Source organism: Poeciliopsis prolifica, unplaced genomic scaffold, assembly GCF_027474105.1.
Source record: "Poeciliopsis prolifica strain line A6 unplaced genomic scaffold, Auburn_PproV2 SCAFFOLD084, whole genome shotgun sequence".
In the NCBI taxonomy this organism is placed as follows: domain Eukaryota; kingdom Metazoa; phylum Chordata; class Actinopteri; order Cyprinodontiformes; family Poeciliidae; genus Poeciliopsis; species Poeciliopsis prolifica.
Genome location: NW_026562459.1, coordinates 1,411,162 through 1,435,648, shown reverse-complemented (window position 1 = coordinate 1,435,648; position 24,487 = coordinate 1,411,162). Strand labels below are relative to the sequence as shown.

At 36.1% G+C, this 24,487-nt stretch overlaps 2 protein-coding genes across 3 annotated transcripts in view; one reads left to right on the top strand and one right to left on the bottom strand.

Annotated features, from left to right (window-relative positions):
- Positions 1-480: 480 nt before the first annotated feature.
- gtpbp4 (GTP binding protein 4) lies at positions 481-8,931 on the bottom strand. The gene is made up of 17 exons (XM_055022361.1): positions 8,838-8,931; positions 7,278-7,448; positions 7,093-7,196; positions 6,099-6,235; positions 5,923-6,023; positions 5,035-5,127; positions 4,750-4,941; positions 3,583-3,648; positions 3,416-3,505; positions 3,220-3,330; positions 3,027-3,104; positions 2,660-2,711; positions 2,477-2,577; positions 2,082-2,279; positions 1,908-1,973; positions 984-1,127; positions 481-886 (listed from the first exon to the last, which is right to left on the bottom strand). Exons 1-17 carry the CDS (start codon positions 8,883-8,885, stop codon positions 734-736), a joined length of 1,905 nt encoding a protein of 634 aa, XP_054878336.1. The 5' UTR covers positions 8,886-8,931; the 3' UTR covers positions 481-733.
- Positions 8,932-11,162: 2,231 nt separating this feature from the next.
- larp4b (La ribonucleoprotein 4B) overlaps positions 11,163-24,487 on the top strand; it is a 32,045-nt gene continuing 18,720 nt past the window's right edge. For both annotated transcript variants that reach the window (XM_055022338.1, XM_055022337.1), the window contains exons 1-2: positions 11,163-11,779; positions 16,665-16,798. In XM_055022338.1, the coding sequence (XP_054878313.1) occupies positions 16,718-16,798 (81 nt within the window). In that variant the 5' untranslated portion in view covers positions 11,163-11,779; positions 16,665-16,717. The remainder of the gene's footprint in view (positions 11,780-16,664; positions 16,799-24,487) is intronic.

The window sequence follows — 24,487 nt, the reverse complement described above, 5'->3', positions numbered from 1 at the left end:
CTTATAAATATAAATGCATTTATGTATTTATACAAACACAGAAGTTTAGAATATGCGTTTTAAAAATGTAAGAACAAATGTATACTTTTAGAATCCCTAAAATCAATACGGAAATGAAACGGAAAAATACTCCTGAAAATAAATTTGTGATAATTATAATTCTTACTAGGGCAGTAGCCCAGGGCTCCGATTTTTGGAGGGCACCCCAAATATTTTTATTTATATAAATGCAAATGTACATTATGTAAAACTCATAGGATCAAAATTCAGTGAGCTGTATTAATATGTTGTTTTCTTTTAATACAAACAATAATCAAGTATTTGAAAAATTACTAAGCTTAAATACATTTCTTTGGGAACAACATGCCGTTATTGTGTAGGGAACATACCAAACCTGTTTTTCAAACACAGAAATTTATATAAAACTCAAGTCTTACTGTTTTAATTGATGTGTGCAGAGGTATGAAACTAAAACATGGCTTCGTTCAGGTATTTGTTTATTTGGCTTCCTTGTTACGGAGTATTTAACAAAAGAAGGCCATACAGAAAACATCATCATCACTTTATCCATCATCACAAACCAAGAGGTTATTTTGGACAACAATTCAGCAACTCAGTGATATCAGAAATCAGTGTCTAACTCTGATCGTTTCATTTCTGTTTCTGAGTCCATCCTAAAAATATAGTTAATATAGTTGGGTTGATTTATTTCAGTCCAGAAAAATCTGTTTTTTTATCTGCGATCTTTGGTGCCTGACTTCCTCTTCCCGGACAGCAGGTGTTTGGGTTTGAGGTCGAACACGTGTCTGTCGGACTCTCCTTTCCGGGCCTGGCGGTTCATGTCTCTCTGGGAGTTCTTCATCATCTTCTTCGCTTTCTTCACCATCTGGAAAACCGACGTGACGCCAACAGTCGATTTTAATTTTCAGAGAATAAAAGAGCAAGTTGATACACGATGAGGTAATGAACGCATCGTCACGCACCTTGACGTCCCGTAAGCCGGACTGGTCTCGTGGAGGACGGGAAGCGCTTTGGCTGCGGGTTTTGGAGGTCGGAGGCGCCGAAGCTTCACGTTTGCGTTTCCTGGTGGCGCTGCGTGAGCGCCGGGCCTGCAGAGCGTAGTGGCTCTGAAAATATAACAACCAAAACATTTGAAATTGCCTAAACATGTTCGTCATCAGCATTCACAATCAAATAAACAACAATGAAATAAATTATAATTCTACATCAAATAAATAGTTTAAAATGTGTTTAAAAGCCTTTCATGTAACAAGTACATGTTCAGTTTTTTTCTTGTTTTCACAATTTTAGGTAATTTTTTTATGTATTCAATGAATGTGGAAAATTTTCAATGTTCATATATATAAAACTTAAAATAAGAAGTAAATAAAAAAGGTTTAATATGATGGTAAAGAAAAGTAAAAAGCCTCATTTGTTTTGAGGCTTAAAATTTGCACTGAAAAACATTCAGAAAAATCCAACTTCTAATTTCAGTTCATTTTTCGAAGGCAAATAAAATCCAGATTGATTGCTGATGGCTTTAATAGAAGTCATTTATAAATTTTTTTCCTGCTGACTAATTATAGAAAAAACATCCTGGAGACATTTTTAAGGGCAAGAAAATAACCTAAAATTTACTTTTAACAGGCTTTTTAGTATTTATTACCACATTTAATAATAATAATGAAAAACATACCCACCATCATTTTTAACTGCAGGATGTAATATTTCTATTTAAGCATAATTTCTTTTTGTCTTTTGAACAGAATAATAACTTTTCTGTTCTTTCGGACTCATTTGTTCTTTTTTTTTCTTTTTTTAAAGAACTGCAACAATTAAACAAATTCCTGTGTAAAAAGCATGAAATCATTTCTTTTATCCCATATTCTTTTAAATGAAGAACTTACATCGTTCTTGTCGTTCATGTCCAGACCGAGGTTACTCATCTCCTTCTCCAGCTTCTTCTTCTCAACCTTTGCAGAAACAAAATCAAACATTCGAGTTATTTAAACATTTCGAAGACACAAAGCGTCGCTCGTCCCAGGTAGCAGCATCCGTTGCCATGGAGGCCCTCCTCCCACCTTGGTGGCGGTCCTGGGCATGCGTGGCCCGTGGACGTCCTTCTCCTTGGACTCCAGCACCAGGAGCTGCTTCTTCTCCCGGATCTGCTTGGCCAGGCAGCGGATCTGCTGCATCTCCTCGTCCTCGCTCTCCTCGTCCGACTCGTACTCCCCGGCTCGCTCCTTCAGCTCCTCCTCCTTCTCCAGCTCCTCCAGTTTCTGCAACGCAAAACGGAAATTTGATCAATATCAAGCCACATAGTTTGGGTTTTAAAGTCTGAGCTGACTAAGAATCAAGTGAAAATATAAACTTAAGCTGCTGCTAATGTCTAAATAGTGTGAAAAACTGTGTCCCACCAGGTGGAAGTCCAAGAATTAAATAACCATCAGAAAGAGGAACTTTTTTAGAGACTTACCCTCATGATCTCGGGGTCGATGTAATCTGCAACGTTGTGGCCTTCCCACACTTCAGGGATCTTATCTTGCTTCTCATCCTCGTTCATCAGATCCCAATATTCTTTACAATAATTTGAATAATGAGTAAAACACAGAAAAAAAAAAGCAGCTGGCACTTCTAAGTTTATCAGAAGTTTTCTCACTCTGCAGGTCCAGAACGTAATCGTCACCAAGCTCCATCTCCAGGTCCCTCTCCTGAAACATGACAAGTTTAAGATCCACTTAATAAATCTCCTTATAAATCAGAAATTTTTCACCTGGAAAGCTCCATCAAACAGACTGAAATTCCTTCTGTTGTATAAAAAATAATTTTTTGCTGTTTAATCCGCAATAATTCATGATTTGTATGAACTTTTAATCTGAGTGCAGCAGATGGCTGGTTGGTGAATCTATAAGGAAAATTAATGAACAAATGCAGCTTTACTTATTATTACTCAAATGAACAGATGAGGATAATATAAACTGTAAGCTACTTCTGCAGGTGAGCATGTCGCTGTAATGGTTGCCTACCAGTTTGCGTTTAGGAGCGTCGACCTCCATGGCCTTCCTCCGGTTCAGAGCTCCTTCTGGGATGAACGGCGGTCTCTCCTGGGAAACATCAGAAACCCGTTTTAACCTGAACTCCTCAGAGATGCTGTTTGGCTTTAACTTCATTAGATTAAAATGTTCAGATTAATTTTTGACAGCTCCAGGCCTGACCGACCTTCTCGTCCCTCTTGGAAGGCATGGCCAGGTGGAGCCTGTTGAGGACGTCATGGACCTTCTTGCCCTTTATCTTGGTGTTGACGCGTTGAGCCAGGAGTCGGTCACAGGCCTGAGGAATGCAGCGGCGTTGAATAAAAGACCAGATGACATCCCACTAGAGCGTCAGAATGAGCCCGCCTGCTGTCAGATCTCACCTCGGTTTTCACCTTGATGACGCCCTCCTCCGTCAGCGTGCTAGTCTCGATGACCGGGATTTCCTCGGCGGAGAGATCCGCAAAGATTTTCTGGTAACAGATAAAACTTTGAGCTTAGAAAGGCTCAGAAAACGACGAGCGGAGGAGCTGAACCGATGAAAACTGACCTGGTTCTCCTCCGACAGCTCGCTGATCTTCTTCACGTCACATTTGTTTGCAACAACAATGAGAGGCTGCAGGAATGATAAACAATTTCATGTTTTTAGTTCGATGTCACAGGAAAACATAAAGTATAAGACAGGATTCATATTTTAAAATATTCCCAACAGAATAAGCAAAGTTTCTAAAATAAACTGAAACAAAAACACAAAGATGAGGAAAAATTTGCCAGAAAATCTTTTGTTGGTTTCTCTAGAGGGAGCCAAAGTTCACTGTAGAAAACAGACGCCCAGTTTTACTGCCTCACTGTAAATATTTCTGGAATTTATTATGTGATAAAACAGATAAAAGTCTGAAAAGTGTGGCATGCATTTACATGAAGCTCCTGACTGCATCTTTCACTGCAGGTTCAGATTTACACATGTGCAGACAGTTTTACATTGGATGGAAGGAGTTAAAATAAATTTTCGTCTTTCCACAGAATGAAAAATAGTGTGAGGTTTGGACTTTGACTAGACCATTTTAAAACCATTTTATCGCAGCCCCAGCAGGATCTTCACATCTTCTCTCAGATGGTGTGCTTAGATTCCTCCAGGAAGTTGGGATTTAAATATTAACCATGTTAATTTTTTATTTTTTGGTGAAGATTGTGTGCAGCAATTTAAACTTTTTGAAGATGCAGTTATTGGAGAAACAGGGCTTAAAAAATATGCAACTTTTTGAAAAAGGTGCTGATAATTCAGTCATTTTAGACCAGAACATCCAGGAGGGACTGACTTATAAATCAAAGCTGTGTTTTATTTGAGGGTATAAGAGTAAATGGGGGTGAATGAAAATAAAACACTGTTTTTCTGTTGAAATTGTGGACACAAGATGAATCCTCGTCCTTCTTCTTCAAATTCATGTCCTCTGTGTTTGTTTCTATAAAATAAAATTATAAAATTCCAAGAAAACATCAAATTTTGTTTTTAATGTGAGCAAATTCGAGGGATGTTAAGTTATTTCATAGTTATTCTGTTTTCATGTCAGAGGAAGGTTCTTGGTATTTCGAGAGTAAAACAGAAACAAGTAAAACTAAGAACACGTCGCTTCATCAGTAAATATCCAGAATGGTGGCAGGAAAACAGATAATCATTTCTTCTTTGTTTTTATTATGTCAGGTGTGGAGGTCGCACCTTGTTGGCGAACAGCGGCCGGATGTTGTTGAAGAGCTCCAGCTGCTCCTGCAGCGTGTGTCCGCACTGCTCCGACGGATCCATGACGTAAAGCACCGCCGCCCGCAGGTGAGCCAGAGCCGTGATGGCCTGCATCTCGATGGTGTTCCTCTCCTCCAGAGGGTGGTCCAGGATGCCGGGCGTGTCCACCACCTGCAACAAAACACCATGCATCTGGCTCAGCGCCTCTGCAGCAGCAACAGAGGCGGCGATTTGCAGCAACGATCTGCACCAGCCGAGAGGCACCTGCCAGCGGAGGTATCTGTAGTCCATGTGACCCACGAACAGAGACTTGGTGGTGAACGCATACGGCTGCACGTCGACATCTGCTCTGGTGACCTGAGGGGAAAGGTCAATTTACACGTTCTAAATTATTCTGTGAATTAATTGATTAAAATTCTGCAGATATTTTATTTAATCGCTGAAGCTTACTTTATATAACAATAAATACATAAAACCATAAACAAAATAACAATCTAATTATTATTTAAGAAATAAGGAAATAAACATCTTATTGCCTAAAATACTGTAACATTCAATTTCCTTAGAATATGACTTAATTATTTGGAGCAAAGGATGAAGCCGCAGCTAAAAATACTTCAAACTTGTCTGAAATTATTGCAATAAATTAGGAATGTTGTATTGAGGACCTTTTTAATAAAAAGCATTTAATAAAAAAACCAAATACAAACAAAACCATAAATATAATAAAATATGAAGTCTCTGTAAACAAAAATAATCCTTCAAAAATATTTAAAATTTGTCTCAAATGGGGAAAACTGCCAGTCTGAACTGGAAAAGTTAAATCCTTTTTTCTTGATTCATCATCATTACAGTTTACGGCTAATCAGTTGATTATTTTTTTGATTTCCTGATAAATAATTGGATAACCTTTTAAAGAATTTGAACCAGCTGAAGCTAAAGCTGCCACTTGATGAGTTTTGAGGACAACAGATTTATCATTTTAAATTAAAACAGTTGATATGTTTTGTACATATTTAGCTTTATGTTTAGAGTGTGTTACTCTGAGTTGTTGTTCTTTCAGCAGATGGCTTTATTTTGAGTTTGTACACCCCAGTTAACGTCAAACCAATTATCTATTATTTAAATCTTTGATTAATTGTTTCTGCTCACCTTGTTGATGAAGCTGGACTTCCCTACGTTGGGGTAGCCACACAGCAGCAGGGTCCTGGTGTTTGGGTCGATGCTCGGCAGACGGGACAGATGCTGACGAACTGTTCGGGATCAGAACCAGAAGATTTAGCTACAGATCCACCTGAGTGGACAGCGGGTCACAGCTCGCCTCTCACCTTGCTCCAGGTATTCCAGACTGGACTTCTGCCTCTTCAGGATGGTGCACATCCGACCCAGAGCGGCTCTCTTCAGCTGTTTGCACCGGTACATGGAGTCTCCGTACTTCATCAGGCGCACATAATCCTTGGCAACACTGGAAGAGTTAAAAAGACACACCTTCAAAATAAAAGCCCTTGGGAATCTCCTGCAGGTTGGTAATTTATGCATGAATGTGTTTTGGATTAACTATAGACTGATGGGATTTAATAGTGTTGAACCACATAGAATTATTTTAAACATGCTCCAAATGTCTTCTACTCTTGTTGGTCACATGGGTTAAAAATAATATCAAAAATGGGAAAGATTAACATGTCTAATATTGATGAATGTCAGCCATATCAGTGACATCAGATACCAAAGTTTCATGTTTATCCATTTCAAGCAGAATCTGCAGAAGTTTCTAATCCCAAAAACCAAATTCAAAACACACTGATCACCACATCTGTGACTTTAATAGATTTTCACTATCAATAATGAGCAATGATGTAACTCAATTACATTCACTCCAGTGAAGATTTTTTTAAATTTACTTTTAGGATTATTTTTACTAAACTGTACTTTCTACTTTTACTAAAGTAATTTTATTGTGAAGTATTTCTGCTCTTACTTGAGTGAAATTTTTGGATTTTACCCACTGAAACAAAAATAAACATGTTTTAACCCAAAATTCACCAGACACAGACGCACACCTGCAGTTTTATTAAAGTTTAGAAGATTTTCATTGAATAATTTGATTATTTTAATATTATCTATAATATTATTTTAATATTATTATTTTAATTATTTTATCACCAGATTTTGAAAAAATTATTTATATTGGTCAGTCGGATGTAATTTTTTTAGATGATCGATAACTTGATTAGTAATTGATCTAATCAAGTTATTAGATCGTAAAAAGTATGTTTTACCAAATACTTTTTTACTCTTACTTGAGTAATTTCTAGGACTTACTTGTTGATAAGGTTCCTAGCGATGTTTATCTGTCCTAAGGCCAACTTGTAGTGGTCTTTATCATACAGCACGTTCATCAGATCAGCATAAAACGGATGGATGTCCTGGAAAAATAAAGAGATGATCACAACCTGCCTGCAGAAGCCAAATCAGAACAACAAAAAGACTCAAATCTGGGGTCTTACGTCGAGTTTGGGGAAGTCGGTGAGGATCTGCGTGAGTCGGTCGTGGTAGTTCTGCTGCGTGAATTTCACCTTCCGCATGTAGAAGTGCCGGATGCGGTGGATCTGGTAATGTTTGTGTATCACCGTTGGCGTCTTTCTTTGAGTTTTGGATAAAGTGACGTCAATGAATTCCTGTGGGGATGGAGATGAAGGCGTGACTCGCAGGTTAGAGAAGGCAAACAAAACGCCGCCGGTTTGGTTTTTCAGAGAATTTCTGAACATAACAGAGTTATCAGAGCAGAAAAATATCTGGACAACAACAAGAACCCCAAATCTGAGCTGACATGCAACAGATCAGCAATTAGGAAACTGTTCCTGACATTGTTTTAAGATTTCAACTTCACAAATGAATTGCTTTGATTTTCTTTTTCATGTTCAGCAGCAAGAAAGCCAATCAAAAATACTCATTGCTTCTTATTTAAAAGTCTCTAAGAACTATTTTACTATGTCTATGCTAATATAAAGAAAACTTTGCCCAGTCAATAAAGTTTTCAGAGACCAAAAGAAAATATTAAAAAATCGTCCTTTTGATTTCCCACCTAAGTATGAAATTAACTGCAAATTTACAGCTTAAATATCCAGCAACCTCGTTTTCTCTCCCATTTTCACCATAAATACAAGGCTCGCTATTGATTTTCCTAATATCCAGTTAAATGCCATTTCCTAATTGATTTTTTATAAGTGTTTACAGAACATTTTCAGCTTAAAGGTACAGGAAGCCCAATTTCTCGCTAATTTCCAGCATAAATACCCAATTTTCTATTGATTTCTCAAATTTACACCAAAAATGTCCAGTTAACTGCTGTTTCCTTTTTATTTCCACCGTAAGTGTCCACTTAGCTAACATTTCCTCCCTTAGTTTAACCACAAACGTCCAGATTTTCAGTTTGAAGTTCCAGAAACCTGATGTTTTCTCAACCATTTCCACCATAAATGCCCAGATTTATGTCGATTTCAATAATCTCCACCAAACATTTCCAGCTAACTGTGTATTTTAAGCCTAAATACCCAATAATCTCCTGCTTTAGCACCGTTTTCCACCATAAACATCCATTTCGCTGCCATTTCCTGACCTATTTTCAACAACAACAAAAACACTCAAGATTTCCAATCCAAAGGTCCAGTAACCTCTTGAATTTTCTATTATTTTGACCAGAAATAATGTCTTTCTCTGGATTTCTCTCATTTTAACCAAAAATATCCAACAAGCCGCAGATTTCCAGTTTAAAGGTTCAGTAGCCTCCCGTTTTCTAATTTCCTCCATAAATATCTAATTAGTTGTTAATATCGCACGTAATTCCACAATTTTACGTATAAATTAACCGTCTTTCAGTAAACCTCCATCATAAACCTCCTGTAAAAGTAAATTTCGCCCCCAGTTTGCTTTTTAAAAGCACATCAGGCTGCTGCAGTGAAACACGTGTTTTCCTTCGGTGTTTTCTTTCCTGTCTTTTGATCATTTCTCACAACGACTTGAGCGGAAATCGGTTTAAACTGCAAAATTAGTGAAATAAAACTTACCTTAGCGGTGGGAACCACCATAATCTTTTTAAAGTTATAAAGTGCCATTTTGTCGGGACACGTTTAGGTCCACTGACGGCACGAAGAAGGGAAGGGAACCGGAAAACACGATATAAATGAAGAGGGTTTCTGTCTAGTTATCGCCCTCTGGCGACCGGAGGGAGGAACAGCAGGAAGAATTTTAATAAAATACGTTTTAAAACCTAAAAATTCGTTTGATGTTTTCGCTCACATTGTTTTACTTCATAATTTATAATATATAGTATTTATTCAAGTTCATCTTTATCTTATAAAGATTAACTTTATATATAAATACATAATTATTTATTTATAAATTGATTTGAGGGAGTTTAATGCAGCAAAAATGACATTATCCATCTAACAAAATAAAAAATTAAGCAACATACTCAAACCCTACCCATATAATTTTGTGAATAATTATTTTTAGACCATGCACTTACTAATGTTGGACATAACAGACTTACTCATAATGCTCAGAATAATGGATTTCTTTATTCTTTATTAATTAATGTATTTTTTTTAAAACAAGACGTTTATCAAAGCATTATGAAGCGTTTATTGAAGCAAAAGTAATAATAACTTCAAAAAGATTATTTTTTTTTAAACTAAACAACATAATTGAGACCTATTATTATAATCTTAGAATTAAATGTTTTTTATATTATACATATATTAATTTAGGACCTAATAAATTTAGCAATACTCAAAATGTCTGATTTTAACTTCTTAGATATAAATTCAATCATTTGTCTCTTGCCTTTTCTTAAAGCGTTACACTTAACTAAACTAAAAATACGAGAAGGTAAAAACACTCCGATCCGCGCCAATCAGAATTTACCCAATCAGAGAGCGCCGCTGTTCCAGAGCTCCGCCCACCTGGACCAATCAGGACGGCCCGTTATGTGTAAAAACATTTTTTTGCAAAACTGAGGAGTTTTTTTTTTTATTTGCCATTTACATCAAACGTTTTATGATTCTTCAAAATGCGCAAAATACTCCGATAGATGGACACAGGACAGACTAATGCAAGAATATATGACCAGCCTCACAGTTTAGGTTGAAGTGAGACTTCCTGTTTCTTCACCAGCTTTGTTCTGATACTGTTTTCTGTCTGCTGAGCCTGATGGCCTAAAATGTATGAACACTATTAGTTTTATTCATTTTAAACAAAAAATAATGATTTGGAAAAGTTTTTTAAGCTTTTAAATTTTTGCAATTAATGATACTGTATTTTGCTTTAAAAATACAACAATTTGCTCATAACTTTTCTGTTTTTTTGTATTTCTAATGATATTATTTGTTTATTAAAAATACTTTTGTAGTCAAATTTTCTCTTACTTGAGGAAATTTTTGAAAGGTAAATTTGTACTTTTATCTGAGTCCAAATACTTTAACTTTAGCACAACTTTTGAATACTTTTTGTAAAGTCTTTTTTCAGATGAGATGAAATTGGGAGAAAACTTGTTTCCTGATTTTCCCTCCATAAAACCTTCTGCTTTAATCACTTCGAAATAGAATGGACAACACCTGATTGTGGTGATTTCCAGGTACACGTTAAAATTTCAAAGGTACATTTAATGTAGCATTTGGAATCACTGACTATTCACATTATAACTTCAAAATCTTTTTTTAGTTTATTTTTTTTTCTATTTGTTGCTTTTAGTTTGGTAAAAAAAAATAGTTGTACCACATTTCCAACAACTTTTGTAACTTTTAACTGGCACAGTTATCATCACTTAATTACTTCATTCTTTAATAATAAAAATTAAAGTCAGTGTTATATTATAATCTGTGTGGGAGAAAACACACAGATTTCCCCGACACAGATTTCTATTTTTCCCCAGAATTCTGAGAAAAAAGTCTAACTTCTTAAAGTCAAAATTTTGATTGTAATCTCAGAATTCTGATTTTTCCAAATTCTGAGTTTAATTCTCAGATTTAAATTGGAATTGTAACCTTATGGTTGTGATCCTCCAAAGTATTTTTCACATTTCTTTTTCTATATCAAATGTCCACACATTCATGCATTCAGTATTTCAAGGCTCACAAGTTCTTGATCAGAATTGCAACTTTCTTAATTATGAGGGGAAAACACAATATTTTGAGATTTCATTTTTAATCCATAGGTGAAAGTGAGAGTTCTTGGATTAAAATCAGAATTTTGTGATTAAATTCAGAATTATCTTTATTTTAGTGGCCGTAATTCTCTTCGGCATTTTTCCCATTTTTGTTTTCCTTGTGAAATTTCCACGCATTCATTCTGTTAATGCAAAATGAGCGATATCCATAGACTAATAATGAGACAAACATTTTAATTTTCAGAAATGTTCTATTTTGTTTCCAAACTCGTTGGAGTGACTCCTCTGCGGTCCAATAGACGATCTTCGTGCTGCACACGAAAGGGAAAGGAAACGCCGACTTCTCCATTCCAAAATCCCCTCTGCCTCATCTTTTAGCTCCAACGGCTTGTTTGATCGATTTGAAGCTTTGAGACGCTCTCTCCTTGGCTTCAGGGATTCTTTCGGTCGCTTTTCGACTGCCTCTTTGCGCAGAGCCTGCTGTTGGCCTGGAGAAATCCATCACCGCTTGAGATTTGAGGCGCCAGATTTATTGAGCCCGAGTGCACAAAGTTGATAGTTAGCCACCTAGCTAACTGTTAGCTCGCAGCCCTTTTTTTGGTTCCAGCTTCGGGGGCGTCGTTTTGCGCAACATTTGGCTCCCGACAGCTAGCAAGCTACACCTGAATGCTACTTTTGGTGAGGTTTAGAGCTGCTGTCGGTAGGGAAGGCGCTCCATATTGGCTGCTCGCTGATAAGTCAGCGTAAAAAGCCCGGAAGGAAGCCAAAGTGAAGGCCCGAGTCCAGCAACACCAAGAGCCGCCTCCGTCAGTGTTTGTACCGCCGCGCAGTGAGAGTTGACAGGTGAGTGAGAAACGGCCTTTACCATCCCGTGGAGATGGGAATGGATTGACATCCACGTTTTTTGTTATTATAACTAAATATTGATGTCATCTGTAACAGTTTAAGGGTTGGGAATTTCGCGGAATCACGCCATCTTTCCAGTTATAGTTAGCCGCGGTTGCTACTTTCTTAGCTCAGTTAACTTTACAGCAGTGCTTTTTAACAGCTGGATTATGTTGGCGTTTAAACGGTCATATTCGGACCGAACCGACCTCTGATTAGTTCGTTATAGTACCCCCCTCCACCTTCCGACCACAGGCCGGTCATAGCCGTGGCCTCTAGCCCGGGAGCTGCAGTCTTTCTCGGCTCAGAGTCTGCATTGCGTCTGTGGTGGAAGTTGCTGTGTTAACTTGGAAAGTTGATCCAAACAAACATGGCTGTTGTGTTGGGAGGCGTCATTATTTATAGCTACATTTTCACGATTTCTACCCTAAAGGTGGATGCTGTATACATTTTGTCTCAAAGTTTTATGTGTTTTTATTATTTTTTGAATATTTACAAAAATACAGAGTGTTGCATTATGTCAAATATTTTGTTTTGCAAATCCAAGGGAATGGGTGAAAGTATTATCTTGTCTATGTAACAAGTATTACATGTCTAATACAAATATATAACGTTCAAACACGCATTTATTAGTTAACCTATCAATATAGTATCTATTTACATTTAATTACAGCAGGAGGAACAATCTTTTTTTTAAATTTGACAAAAAACAACAAGGATCAACAACAAAAACACAAATAATAATATTATTTATGTTTGTGTGATAATTAAAACAAATTCAATATTCAAATTATTTCACACTTTGATGCCACATACTGAAGTTATTTTTTTCTGGTAGTTCTGAATTTGTAATTGTTAATTTTTGGCTTTGTAAAGAATTAGCACTATCTGTATTTTAACTGTCAATGAATTTTAATAATTAAGGTTTTACGAATAGTTTGTAGGCGTATCTTAATAAATAAATTAATCTCAATAAATTAAAACAAACCCAGTATTCTACATTTGCATGATTTATCTTTTTTTTCTGTCTTTCTGCTAAAACCTGGATAACAAAAGTCTTCAGTCTGTTGATTTGGTTCAAACTAGCCCTTTTTTTGAAGGATAATTTTGTTAGATACTTCATAATTAATTTTATTTGTTGTTTTGTTTATTTATTTTTTATATTTAAAATGTCTTCCAGCTCCAGTATTAAATGTTTGTTAGAATCTAAAGTTTATTGATATTTGAGAATGTGTTCTCGAAAATAACATCAAGCCAACAATATTATAATTTATCGCAATAACTTCTAATTTATCAATTTATCATTCAAATTTGTTCTTGTGACAGGCCTATGGTAGGGTCGCTGAGAACTTCCGAAATTCCCTGGAGACACGTCTTTTCTGTCAATGTTTGTGTTTTGGGTAAAAAGTGGTTATATTGATCCACTTAAATTATATGTTTGCTTTTCCACATTCCAGCTGAATTTTTAACATTTTACCTGTCAGGATTTTTTCATTGTCTTTTTGACTGAATGTTTACCCATTTAAACAATTGAAGAACAATTTTAACCACCTTTTTGGACTTCAGAGGAATGATAATAAAATAGAACCTGTCCAGAAATTAAACTGGCGCTGATTAAAATGCCAAACATGACTGTAAAATAAGTTTTCAAAATGTTTACAAGCAGAATCAAGGTATCAATCTGGAATGAGTATGAATATGGATTTGAAACCTTTTCACATATCTGTTGTTTGGTTTTAGTAATTTCTAAAATATTTGATATTTTTCTGTCAAGGAAATATCAGAAGAATAAGATGTGAAACTAAGATTTATCTTCCTGTTGCTCTTATTTGTGTTGATAAAATCTAGAGTTGTTGCAAAACATTAACAGTAACAAATTCACCAATATTCACAAAATATCACAATTTAAGCGTTTCATACCCATAATTATTGATTTGTTTTATGTTTCAAACATCTGAAATACTGGCAAACTGGTGGTGGAACCATCTCTGTTTTCACTTCACATCAATGTTTGAAACTCTGCAGCAGTTACGACACAACCTGAAACTGATGCTGCACAGGTTAGTCAGCAAGTTGTTGCTCAGCAACCAAAGACTGAGCCAGTTAGTTGATTCCACCAAACTAGCTTAGCTAGCTGTGGGAGATTTACCTCTGCCTACATCCCCCAGAATGCTGTGTGTCGGAGTTCAGTGAATATTCTAAATATTGGATATTATATCATATGTATTATCTATTGATATTGATCACATTTTTATAGCAATATATATAGTTATTGATTTTTTTGTTAAGAGACACTTGAATCAATTTGTCATGATTGCTGACACTCCAGACTGTTTTAACGACTGAAAGCTTCATAATTTGTTATTATTAATGTTTTAAGGGGAATCTCTAAAGGCAACTTTTTGTAGTTACATTTTTGCATTTAAGGCAAATTTCTACAGGGGAATTTTTTTTTCTTTTCATAGGTGAATTTTTAAAGGCAACTTTTTTTCAGCTTTTACAATGCTTTGCAGATGAGTTTTTAAAAGCTAATTTCTAATTATTTTTGTCTTATTTTAATTTTAGATAAAATTTTAAAGGCAAATATTTGTAGTTGCATTTGAGTGTTTGAAGGCAGTTTTCTGCAGCTGTTTAAGGCAAATTTTTCAAGGCAACTTTTTAACTACAAATTTTGATAGGCAAAATTGTGAAAGTAATTTTTTTTCTGCTGAATTTTAAATAAAAGAAACAAAATTGATAAACATATTTGCAGAATGTTAAAATTAAATCCTTAAAAAGTAATCCGATTCTAATGAATCTACATTTTTTCCATAACAACCTTTTGCTAATTAATATGATTATTTCCCGGAGTTTTTGTTTTTTATTATAGTGAACATGTTTTAACTATTTTTTCTACTGAGTCTTAATGACAAATTTAGCCAAAGATCTTTCAGCTTGAGCTAACTATAAAACTGGATAATTGTTTCTTTAATAAACACTTTCGCTGTTTAATATCTTTTTCTCTAGTTTTTCTCGTGAAATCCGAACTCAGTTATCCTGCTGGAGAATCTCTGATTAATTATTGTGTATCAGATGTAATTCTTGATCTCAGCAGACATTCTGTTCGCTCTTAAAAAACAGTTAAATCTGCGTTCCAGGACTCTGAAACAGAACCTTGTTTGCCTGTAAAAAAGTCAGACTGGAAACATACTTGGTGGACCACTGCGGCTTTTTGCGCCATATTTATTTCAGAGAACCACGGGGTCATAAATTACTCCATAAAATTACACAGAAGGAAAACAAAGGTGTGGAAAAAGGCGGGAGGGTGGAGGATGTTTTGGTCCAGGATTGTCTAGACAATGAGTCTGACTCACTGCCCTACTGTTCATTTGTTTTAACCCGGGTCAGGGTTTCTGTTATGTTATTATTTTTAAGCTGGCTTGTCTTGGAAATCACTGCTTCGACATGTTTTTACTCAAATAATAGTAAAAAGAAATTATTTAAGGGGGAATCATGTTTAACAAAAAGGCTTCTCAAGTACTGATGCATAATTTAATATTTTAAAATATTAGACTGAAAAATATATGACTTTAAAGACTCAAATGGAAAACTTATATAAATACACATAAATTGGTAATAAAATAATAAATTCAGGCAGAAACTTGGGGTGATAAATTCAGAAATACTTTGTTGATCCCAAAGGGAAATAAAATTTTGTTATAACTCATGTTAAGTCAAATTCTTAAGAGTTACTATAGATGGTGATGGATGTGTTTTTAAAAATTAAAAAAAAAATCACAATAATTATTTTTTCTAATATATATATATATATATATATATATATATATATATATATATATATATATATATATATATATATATATATATATAAATGCTTTTAATTCTACTTTTCAGGAAGGTTTCAATCCTAAAAGGTTTTTAGTTTATTTTTTTAACTTCATTCATATCTGTGGAATGACACACTGGCTGTGCATCATCGTCATTGTGTGGTTCAAAGGTCACCAGCTTTACAGCCATGCCATTCTCTCCCTGCTTTGTCTGCAAACACAATCAGAGCCCGTGTCACAGGCAGGCACCGATTGTTGGGCCGGATTATCAGCGCTTCACACACAGCTTCAGCACAACGGCAGAAAATGTGTTTCCACCTTTCAGGAGTCGAGTTTTGAAAATGAGACTGTCAGCAGAGAATGAGAAAACTAGAAAAATAGTAACAGGGCCTGGAAAAAGTATTCGCCTCTTTTGTTGTTACAAATCAATCAAGAACAACAAAATTATTTGTTTTTTACTTAAAAAAGGAAGAAAAAAACCATTTAATATCAAAATGAAAACTGTTTTCTACCTAAAAGCTTTTAAAATAAATATATAAATGATTACATAAATATTTAAAGTAACTGAATTAATTCAACACAGGTTTAGTCAAGTGTTGCTAGTTGTCTCACAAGAGGCAAAAGATGACTTGAGTGCAGAGACTCTGTAAAAACACCTGGTCTGTTTACTAATCAAATACATGATCAGTGTTTGCCTTTTAATACAAAACATCAAGACGGCAAATAAACATGGTAAACAGAATGAGAAAGATATTTTTACATTTTTATTATGTTTTGTGGATTTAAATTTCAATTGTTTTTGCAGCTCCACAAACAGAAATACAGTTTAAAAATAAAAGGTTCACCATGCTAATCACGTTAGATTCACCTCTTGGCCACATCTTTGTCTCTTCTTAAAGTAACTGCCGGCCATTGAACTTTGACCCTCTCTGTCCACCCACACGTCACAGCTGATATTTGCTAAACATCCGCGTTCAAAGCTAACGTGTTTTCGTCTCCGTCTGCTCCCTCTGAAGCTTACTTGGTGACACAGAGACTTCTCCCTGAGGAGCCAAGAAGCAGACGGCTCATGACTTCTGACCAGGACACAAAAGTTGTAGCTGAACCACAGGTGCAGCAAGTACAAGAGGCAAAAGAGAACTCTCATTTGGTGAGTTTTGTGTTTTTCTTTTGCCATTTTTCAGAGTTTCTCTTTTGGTTTGCAGCAATTTAAGCAAAGCGGTGTGACTTTTGCCTCCTCTTATGGCTCAAATTGTTGCTCTCTATCTAATAAGCCAACATGTGGCCTGACAGTGGTATTGTGATGAGGTATTGCTGGCTGATTTCCCATATTGATTGCGTTTCATGAAGAAGAAATTGTTGGTGAATGATAGGAAAACATCTCCTGTAACTAAAGAACCACAACCTGCTTTTATTTCTCTCCTTTCGTGAGTTCAGGACAAATAAAAACCCAAATAAACTGGAAATGTGCAGGATTGTTTGTGTGACCGCTGGAGAAGCAGAACTATTTATATACATTTTTGATCAATTTCATAGTGATTTTCATTTTGTGTGTGCCAGAGGAGCTTAATTTTTTTTTCTTCCCCACAGATTATCTGTCTCACACCATCCTGTCATGACAAGGTGACAATATGATATGAGACAGATAAACCTTATGCAGAGAAATAACTTATTACAGAAAAAACAATTATGCTAACTAGCCTCAGCATTCACGGCATACTATGCTAGCTGCGGTGACTTTATGGCGATGAGACCTGCCTCCTGGTTCTGATTGCTTGTTTCTATTGATTCATAGAGATTAACATTTGTAATAGATTTTGTATTACAATTGCGGCCAAGTTTAAAAATAATTTATCAACATTTTTCATTTTAACAGTAGAAATGTGGGATTATGCTGAAAACTTAATTTCTTAATTCTAGATAACAATTGAATGCAACAGGTTTCTAAGTGTTAATGAAACGATGTGTGTTTTTGTAAAGCAGAAAATGTTTTTTTTCCTGGTTTTTGCGTCATAATAAGAAGTTTTGATGAAAAGTGCATCATGTGAAATCGGCTGTCTGCTGGGTGGTGGGTGTGTCTGAAGGGCCCAGTGTGCTGATCCTCATGAAAATCCAGGTCTGTCATCACAGTGATGGAGGAGACACTTCAGCCTGTTATTATTTCAGAAACCTTTCGAAGAAAGCGTTGCATCAGGACCCGTAGATAGTTCATCACCCTGATCCAACAACACATGGCTGCAGCCATCAGTTACTTCCCTCACTTTGTTCCCAGATGTTGAGGAAATGGCTTCCTCGGTTAGAAACACGCTTTACGTGTTGAAGTGATTCATATGAACCGCCTCTGTAATGTGAGCTGCGGCCTTTTTTTTATTTTTGGACATGATTGGTTTCATTGTACAGCAGGGATTAAATTCTGATCCATCTTCTATCTTTCTCCCCAGTTTTGAGTAAAATAATTCTTGTTATTATAGGGAAACTGTAGCATGTTGATTAAATCTGGTACTTTATTAAAATTTGTTACATTAACACTGAGGCTCTTCAATAAATGCAGAGGATTTTTATTTGTTAGAATATCTATTCTCATGAGGCTCGTTTGTAAGGTTAAAAATAACCTGTAAGCAGTTCAGTTTTCATTAAGAACACATTTCTGTATTTTTTTCCTAATTGAGCTGATTTAATATTCTAATCTTAAGTGTCAAGTTTATTACCTGTAGCAGAAAATCATCATAATAAAAATGTGAGTATTTCACTACTAGTTACTTTAATTGCTAATAATATTGTTAACTTACATTCGACCCCACTAGGGTTAATTTTGAGTAATTAATTGCAGAGATTTTAATGCGCCCAAAATTTTAACTCCATCAGTTTTTTACATAAAGACGTTCCTGCCGGAACCGATGCGTTCAAGTGTTTCTGTTATGCCCGTAAACGTGACGCACAAGCGACATCCGCTAACTCAGTTCACTGGAGATTATTTTCTGCTTCAAAAACCGATCTTATTGGATGTTGGAAAAGACTATCGTTGTGTTCGCGTTTTGCTATTCTGGCCTAAAATAACATCTCAATGCTAAACATGTAGCAGCAGCTCAGACGCTAACGCTGATGCTAGTATCTACTGTCTACATGTCTAAAGAAAGTCCATGAATGACCAGGAGTTCCTGAAATGAAAACTGAACTATGTACCAATCTGATGGTTTATTAATCTAAATAATAGATTGGAAACATTAAATATCTTTTTTGTTTGTTCTTTAGCTTATATGTCTATTTAGTGAATAATTTACTTGTAGAACAATTTGTGAATAGAAAATGTACTTTGATTAAAAAGCTATCAATTAATCACAGACCCTGCAATTAGCAAGATAAAAAAAATCAGAGTCTCACCAACAATTAAATTATTATATGAATATAAATTTGGACTGACTTACGTCTGTTTTCGTACCAAAACATCGTTTTTGCTGTAAAATGAACTGCAAATGCAGCATTGATTCAAAAATTACACATTTTAGTTTCCATTTAAAAAATCTGATGCCTTCAGGTTCTATAATTGAATCTGTGATACCATCTTCACTTCACTAGTTTTTTCTAAAGTCTCATTTTCAGAGTTGGAAAAATGAGTCTGATTGAAATTACCCCATTAGTTTTATAATAAGCACGGCAGTTACTGTTTGTGTACACATTTTGCAATAGCTGTGGTTGCTGATCTGCTCATGTAGCTTCACAATAAAGAGGATGTAACTTCAGGATGGGAAATCTTTCCAAAGAGAAACGGTGGCTCCTAGAGATAAGACATCCAGACTCTGCAGCCTGTCTCCAAATTCAGGGAGCGGAACTGAAACCTAAACATCCAGAGGTTTTTAAGAACTGAAAAAACGCTCATGCCAAAGCGATGCAGGCTGTGTTTTACTTTTTAACTCTTCCGTCTGGCGTCTTAAAAATCTCCTGAAGGTTTTCAGACAGCTTGCATGGCGTATTAGTCCTCCATGGAGCTGCTTGGACCTGCAGGGTTGATTGATGGAAACACATGGTTGAGTTCTGCAGTGACCTTTTGGGCTAAATGTGTTCACTGGGCGGGAAGCACCAACAATATACAACCAAATAGAGTTTAAAGTCCAACAATTTGGTCTGATTTATGATTTTACCTTAGAGTGTGTTTTCGATGGTAAAGCTGCAGTAGGCAACTTTATAAAAATTGTTTTTGCATATTTGTTAAAACTCACTATGTTGTGACAGTATATGATGATACATGTAATTGCATGATAAATGAAAACAAATACAATAATTTCCATTTGTATGATTTATCATTTTTCTCTCTTTCTACAAAACAACTGGATGACAAAAGTCTTTAGTCTAGTGCTTTGGTCTCAACTTGACCTGCTTTTGAAGGGCAATTTTATTAGAGACTTCATAACTTGTTTTATTTGTATTTTGTTGATCTATGTCGGATATTTAAAAGTCTTCCAGCTCCAGTCTTAAATCTTCATTAGAATTTAAAGTTTAATGATCTTTGAGAAAGTGTTCTTGCGTTATATTACTTGAAAATGGTCTGAAAACAACAATTTTATCGCTTACATCACAATAACAAAATATCGTTCAGCAAAATTTTTTATTGTGACAGGCCTAGATATAATCTGTCAAAAGATCAATCTCCTCCATATCCTCTTCAAGCTGCTATTGCCGTCTGAAGAAATGAACAGCTCCCAATCAAAAGCAGCCAATCAGAGATGGAGGCGGGTCTTAGCACTGTCAGTCATGCTTGTGTTCTCAGCTTAATCTGCTAATTGTGGAAAAACAACTTAGAACTACAGGAAAATCGTTTATCTTCTGTAACAAATGTCAGGCCATTCTAGCTGCAACAAGGGGAATGAGCAGCGACACATGACGTTATTGACAGCGCTAAGACCAGCCTCCGGGCTCTGATTGGTTGTTTATAATTAGCTTGATTATCTGCCTGATATGAATAAATATGTAAAAACACACACATATATATAAAAGTTACATTCCACAGCTTTAAATTGGTTAAAATGTAGTGTGACGCCTTCAGGTAGTAGAAGGTGCTTTTACCCTGTAAGCTGCAAAATTCGGAAAAGGAAAGATCATGATAAAGACTGGAAAACGGATAAGAAGCAGCGGATATGGAAAGGGGGCAAACTGATGCCCTGATGGCGTCTGGTGGGGTAACGCTTCAGGCTGTAGGTCTCATTAAAGCTGCTGGTGGTGGAAAAGCAATCAGTGAACCAAATTACGGCTTCCAGCGTTTTTAGCACATTCAGTGGAGGGAGATCCAGCTCCACTGCAAACAGAGAGGAAAATCTTTCCATGTTGGGAATAAAGGGACATGCAGCAACTATTTCTACATCACAGAATCTGATTAAAATAGCTTAAACCAAGTCATTCTGGTAATTTTAATGTGAAACATTGACCACAATATATCTGAAAGTAGTTTTCTCAACTTTTAGCATTTCCTGCAATAGTTTCATATCGTCTGCATTTTAAGCAGTTAAAATCTGTTCTTCGAAACCAAATAAACCTGGATGCCCATATGTTGAACACATATGTGTTCAGAACGCATTGGCTATTGACCTATTTTATAGCTGCAAATGTTCAAGTCAAGGCATTTATAATTCAGACACGAAGAAAAGCAAAGACTGTAGTGAGTCTGTTAGAAAAGAGAGCACCAGTTTGTTTGTTTGGTTTTTCGCGAGTCAATAACATGGAGAACGTTGTTGGATTAACACAGTTATTGTCTAAGAAATGGTCATCAGGTTAATTTCAGTTTGACGGATGGCAGAAATCGTCTTCATCGAAGAACTTTTAATCCTGAATGTCTGTCTGAGGAAAAGGTTTTTCTTTATTTCAAACTTAAAATTAGAAGAAAAAAGCCATGTTTCTTTCAAAATGACAGAATATTTCCAAGTATGATTTATAAAACAGTATAACTTCTTTTTTTATTTGTACATCACCACTAAGCTAACATAAACGGGAGAAAAGAAAAAATGTAATAAAATAAAAAAATCAAGTGTTTGGACTGAGACACATCCTCTGTTTTTATTCCACCCGTTTGTGCAAATGCATCTGCAGCAGCTGCAGAAACATAAAGCACAATAAGATGTTGCCACCGCCGTGGTTGACTTAAATACATTAGAAATGCATTGAAATATGCAAATAGACAACTAAATGAATAATAAATTTATAAATTAAATACATTAATATTTTTTAATTTTGTAAAATATACTGAATTAATTATTTAATAGGTGCTCAATTATTATACCACTTCAGAAGTTCTGGGTAAAAAACATTTGCAAAGTTTTTTTCTGCAAACTGATTTCTTTACAGTTTGGCTTAATTAATGCTCTGACTGTGTTGGTCTTTCAACAAATTGCTGTTTTTGAGTCTATATTTTCTAGTTAATTACTAAATTAGCTGATGTTTATTTGAAAAACAATGATTAATCCAATTGATCTTTTCAGCCGTAGTTGACTGTTTTCACTCTGCTTCCATAAGATGTTTGTCGTAGTATTGTATGCAATAAAAATAACTACCCTGGTGTTTCTCAGTTCATATCGAGTCTCTGATTGCTCCTGATGTTTGCACATCAGCAGATTAGTCCAGATTCAGCAGTCGCTGCTTTGCTCTTGCCGGTGCTTCATCAGCTGCTCTGGGATGACACCGGCAGTAACTCGCCTCTGAATCACTCCAAAGAAACAGAACCGTCTCTCTCTCTGTCATCATGCCAACCAACCTTTTCACCCTCGTAAAGGAATAGGAAGATTTAAAATCTCTAAAGGTCAAGCAATGCTCAGTTTAAACCCCCAGCTCCAAAAAAATGCATCCGGTGATGTCAGCGGGGGTTTCTATGGCAGCCGACTCGGACAGGAGTTGAAGCTTTAGCACAGCCTGGTGTGTGTGTGTGTGTGTGTGTGTGTGTGTGTGTGTGTGTGTGTGTGTGTGTGTGTGTGTGGTGTGTGTGTGTGTGTGTGTCTGCCTGGCCTGTGCAGCTTCCAGTTGGACTTGTCTGTCTTTCTATGAATCTTTGTTTTGACTTGTTACTCCTCCAGTTAGAGGGAACAGGTTTCCCTGTATTTTTGTTCAACTCCCAGCAGCTAATTAGTGTATGCACTTATTAGACTCATGAGGGTTGAGCTTTAGTGTATGCAAAGGCTTCAGGTGCGCGCCTCAAAGCCCCACGGACGTCTCCGCTGTTCTCCTAGAGAATGACTCAGTGCAACGATGACAAAAACAAAAGCAGACACGGATGCTGAACAGGAGGAGGCAGCCACTCAGCTTGTGCAACGTCAGCCTTGCCCACCAGGGCAGCGGAGCCTCTCTGCTGTCATCAGATTTGTTGAATCGACGGAGCAGCTCGGAGGAGACGGAGACAGACGAGTCCGGCGAAAACTCAAAATCACACGGGGATGATCGGAGGTCTCATTCGGCCTGCATGTGGGAGTGTGTTTTTGCTGAGTTATAATCATGGATTGGATGGAGTGGAGCTTTTTACCACCTTCTACAGGAAGCTTCTGGCCTCCAGTGCCTGAGGAGTTAAATGATGCGCTGGCTCTCACCACAGCTCTGGGTTACGGTCTGTTTGCCTGCGAGGCGTGCAGGCTGAACTACTCCTTTAATCCTGTGAGTATTTCCCGTGGGTTCAGGCCACCAAGACCCTCAGAAATACTTTTATATCTGCTCGTAGAAAGTGAATGGTTTCTAACAATATAAAAGTTCTACACTCATTTAGAACCTAAATACAACTTTACTGCAGCATTTAGGTTTCTAAGGCAGCATAATATTTCTATTAATTTCCCCAATAAAAAGGAGGGAAAAAGGTAGTTCAGGTTGCAGAAACGTGCGCCTATTCACCTGAAATATGGAACAAACTTTCTTAAAACTGCAAAACGGCTAAAACTGAGTTAGGCCACCAGTTAACAAAGTTCACTCATTAAATTGAGATTAAAACGCTCCTTTTTAAAGTTGCGTTTGAACCATAACAGCTGAAAATTGAATAACATATTTGATATGTATCAAGGATTTTAATGATGGCACTTCACAAATGTAATGTCTGCCACAGATTTTCACAGTTGATTATATCATATATTTATGATGATTTTGTTTTCATGATGTAAAGCACTTTGAACTGAGTTGTTGCTGAAATATGCTACAAAAATAAAATTGATTGATTGATGATGAAAAAGAAATGTCAAACTCGGGTATCCTCCCATGACAAAGTAGGAATAGAAAAAATCTCTTGAATTTAAGATCCTAAAGTAAAAATCTATGTTGAAATTCAGGCTGGGAGGAGGAGGAAATAAATGAAATAGAATCAATAGCTGGAGCTTGGAGCAAAATGTTTGCTTGTAATTCAGGTGACAAAAACCGATTTGACACAGCAAAAGTCTGACGACATAATTTCTGCTCCAGTTCTGACCAGTATCATTACTGGGCCTGCATCAATATGAAAATTTGGGTCAAAAATGATATCCGATATTATGATCGATATTACCCAATATTAGGCTTGTCACGATGACAAATTATGCTCAACAATAAATAGTTCAAGAAATTATTGTGACAACAGACAAAATGGTTGTTTTGAAACCATTTCAAAGTATATATGACAAACAGGAAGTCCCCTTTAGCCTTCATCTTTAACTTCATTTTCGGAAAACCCAAAAAACCACTGCACACTTTTTTTTTCCCTTGAAACTAAGCAAGTTATTTTGAATTTTGCTTGAACCCAGCTGCCTCTGGTTCTGTGGTCTGTTTCATTCTGGTCTAGTAACGCATGTGGGATCAGTCTCTGCAGGTAGAGTGGTTGGTTAAATTTCCTCTGAATCAAGAGCCACAC

Coding starts and splice junctions, on each gene's coding strand:
- gtpbp4 (XM_055022361.1), bottom strand. CDS start 8,885: ATGGCACTTTATAACTTTAAAAAGATTATGGTGGTTCCCACCGCTAAG. Junction 3,649..4,749: donor GGCCGCTGTTCGCCAACAAG/GTGCGACCTCCA, acceptor TCATTCCTGCAG/CCTCTCATTGTTGTTGCAAA. Junction 3,506..3,582: donor AGCTGTCGGAGGAGAACCAG/GTCAGTTTTCAT, acceptor ATCTGTTACCAG/AAAATCTTTGCGGATCTCTC.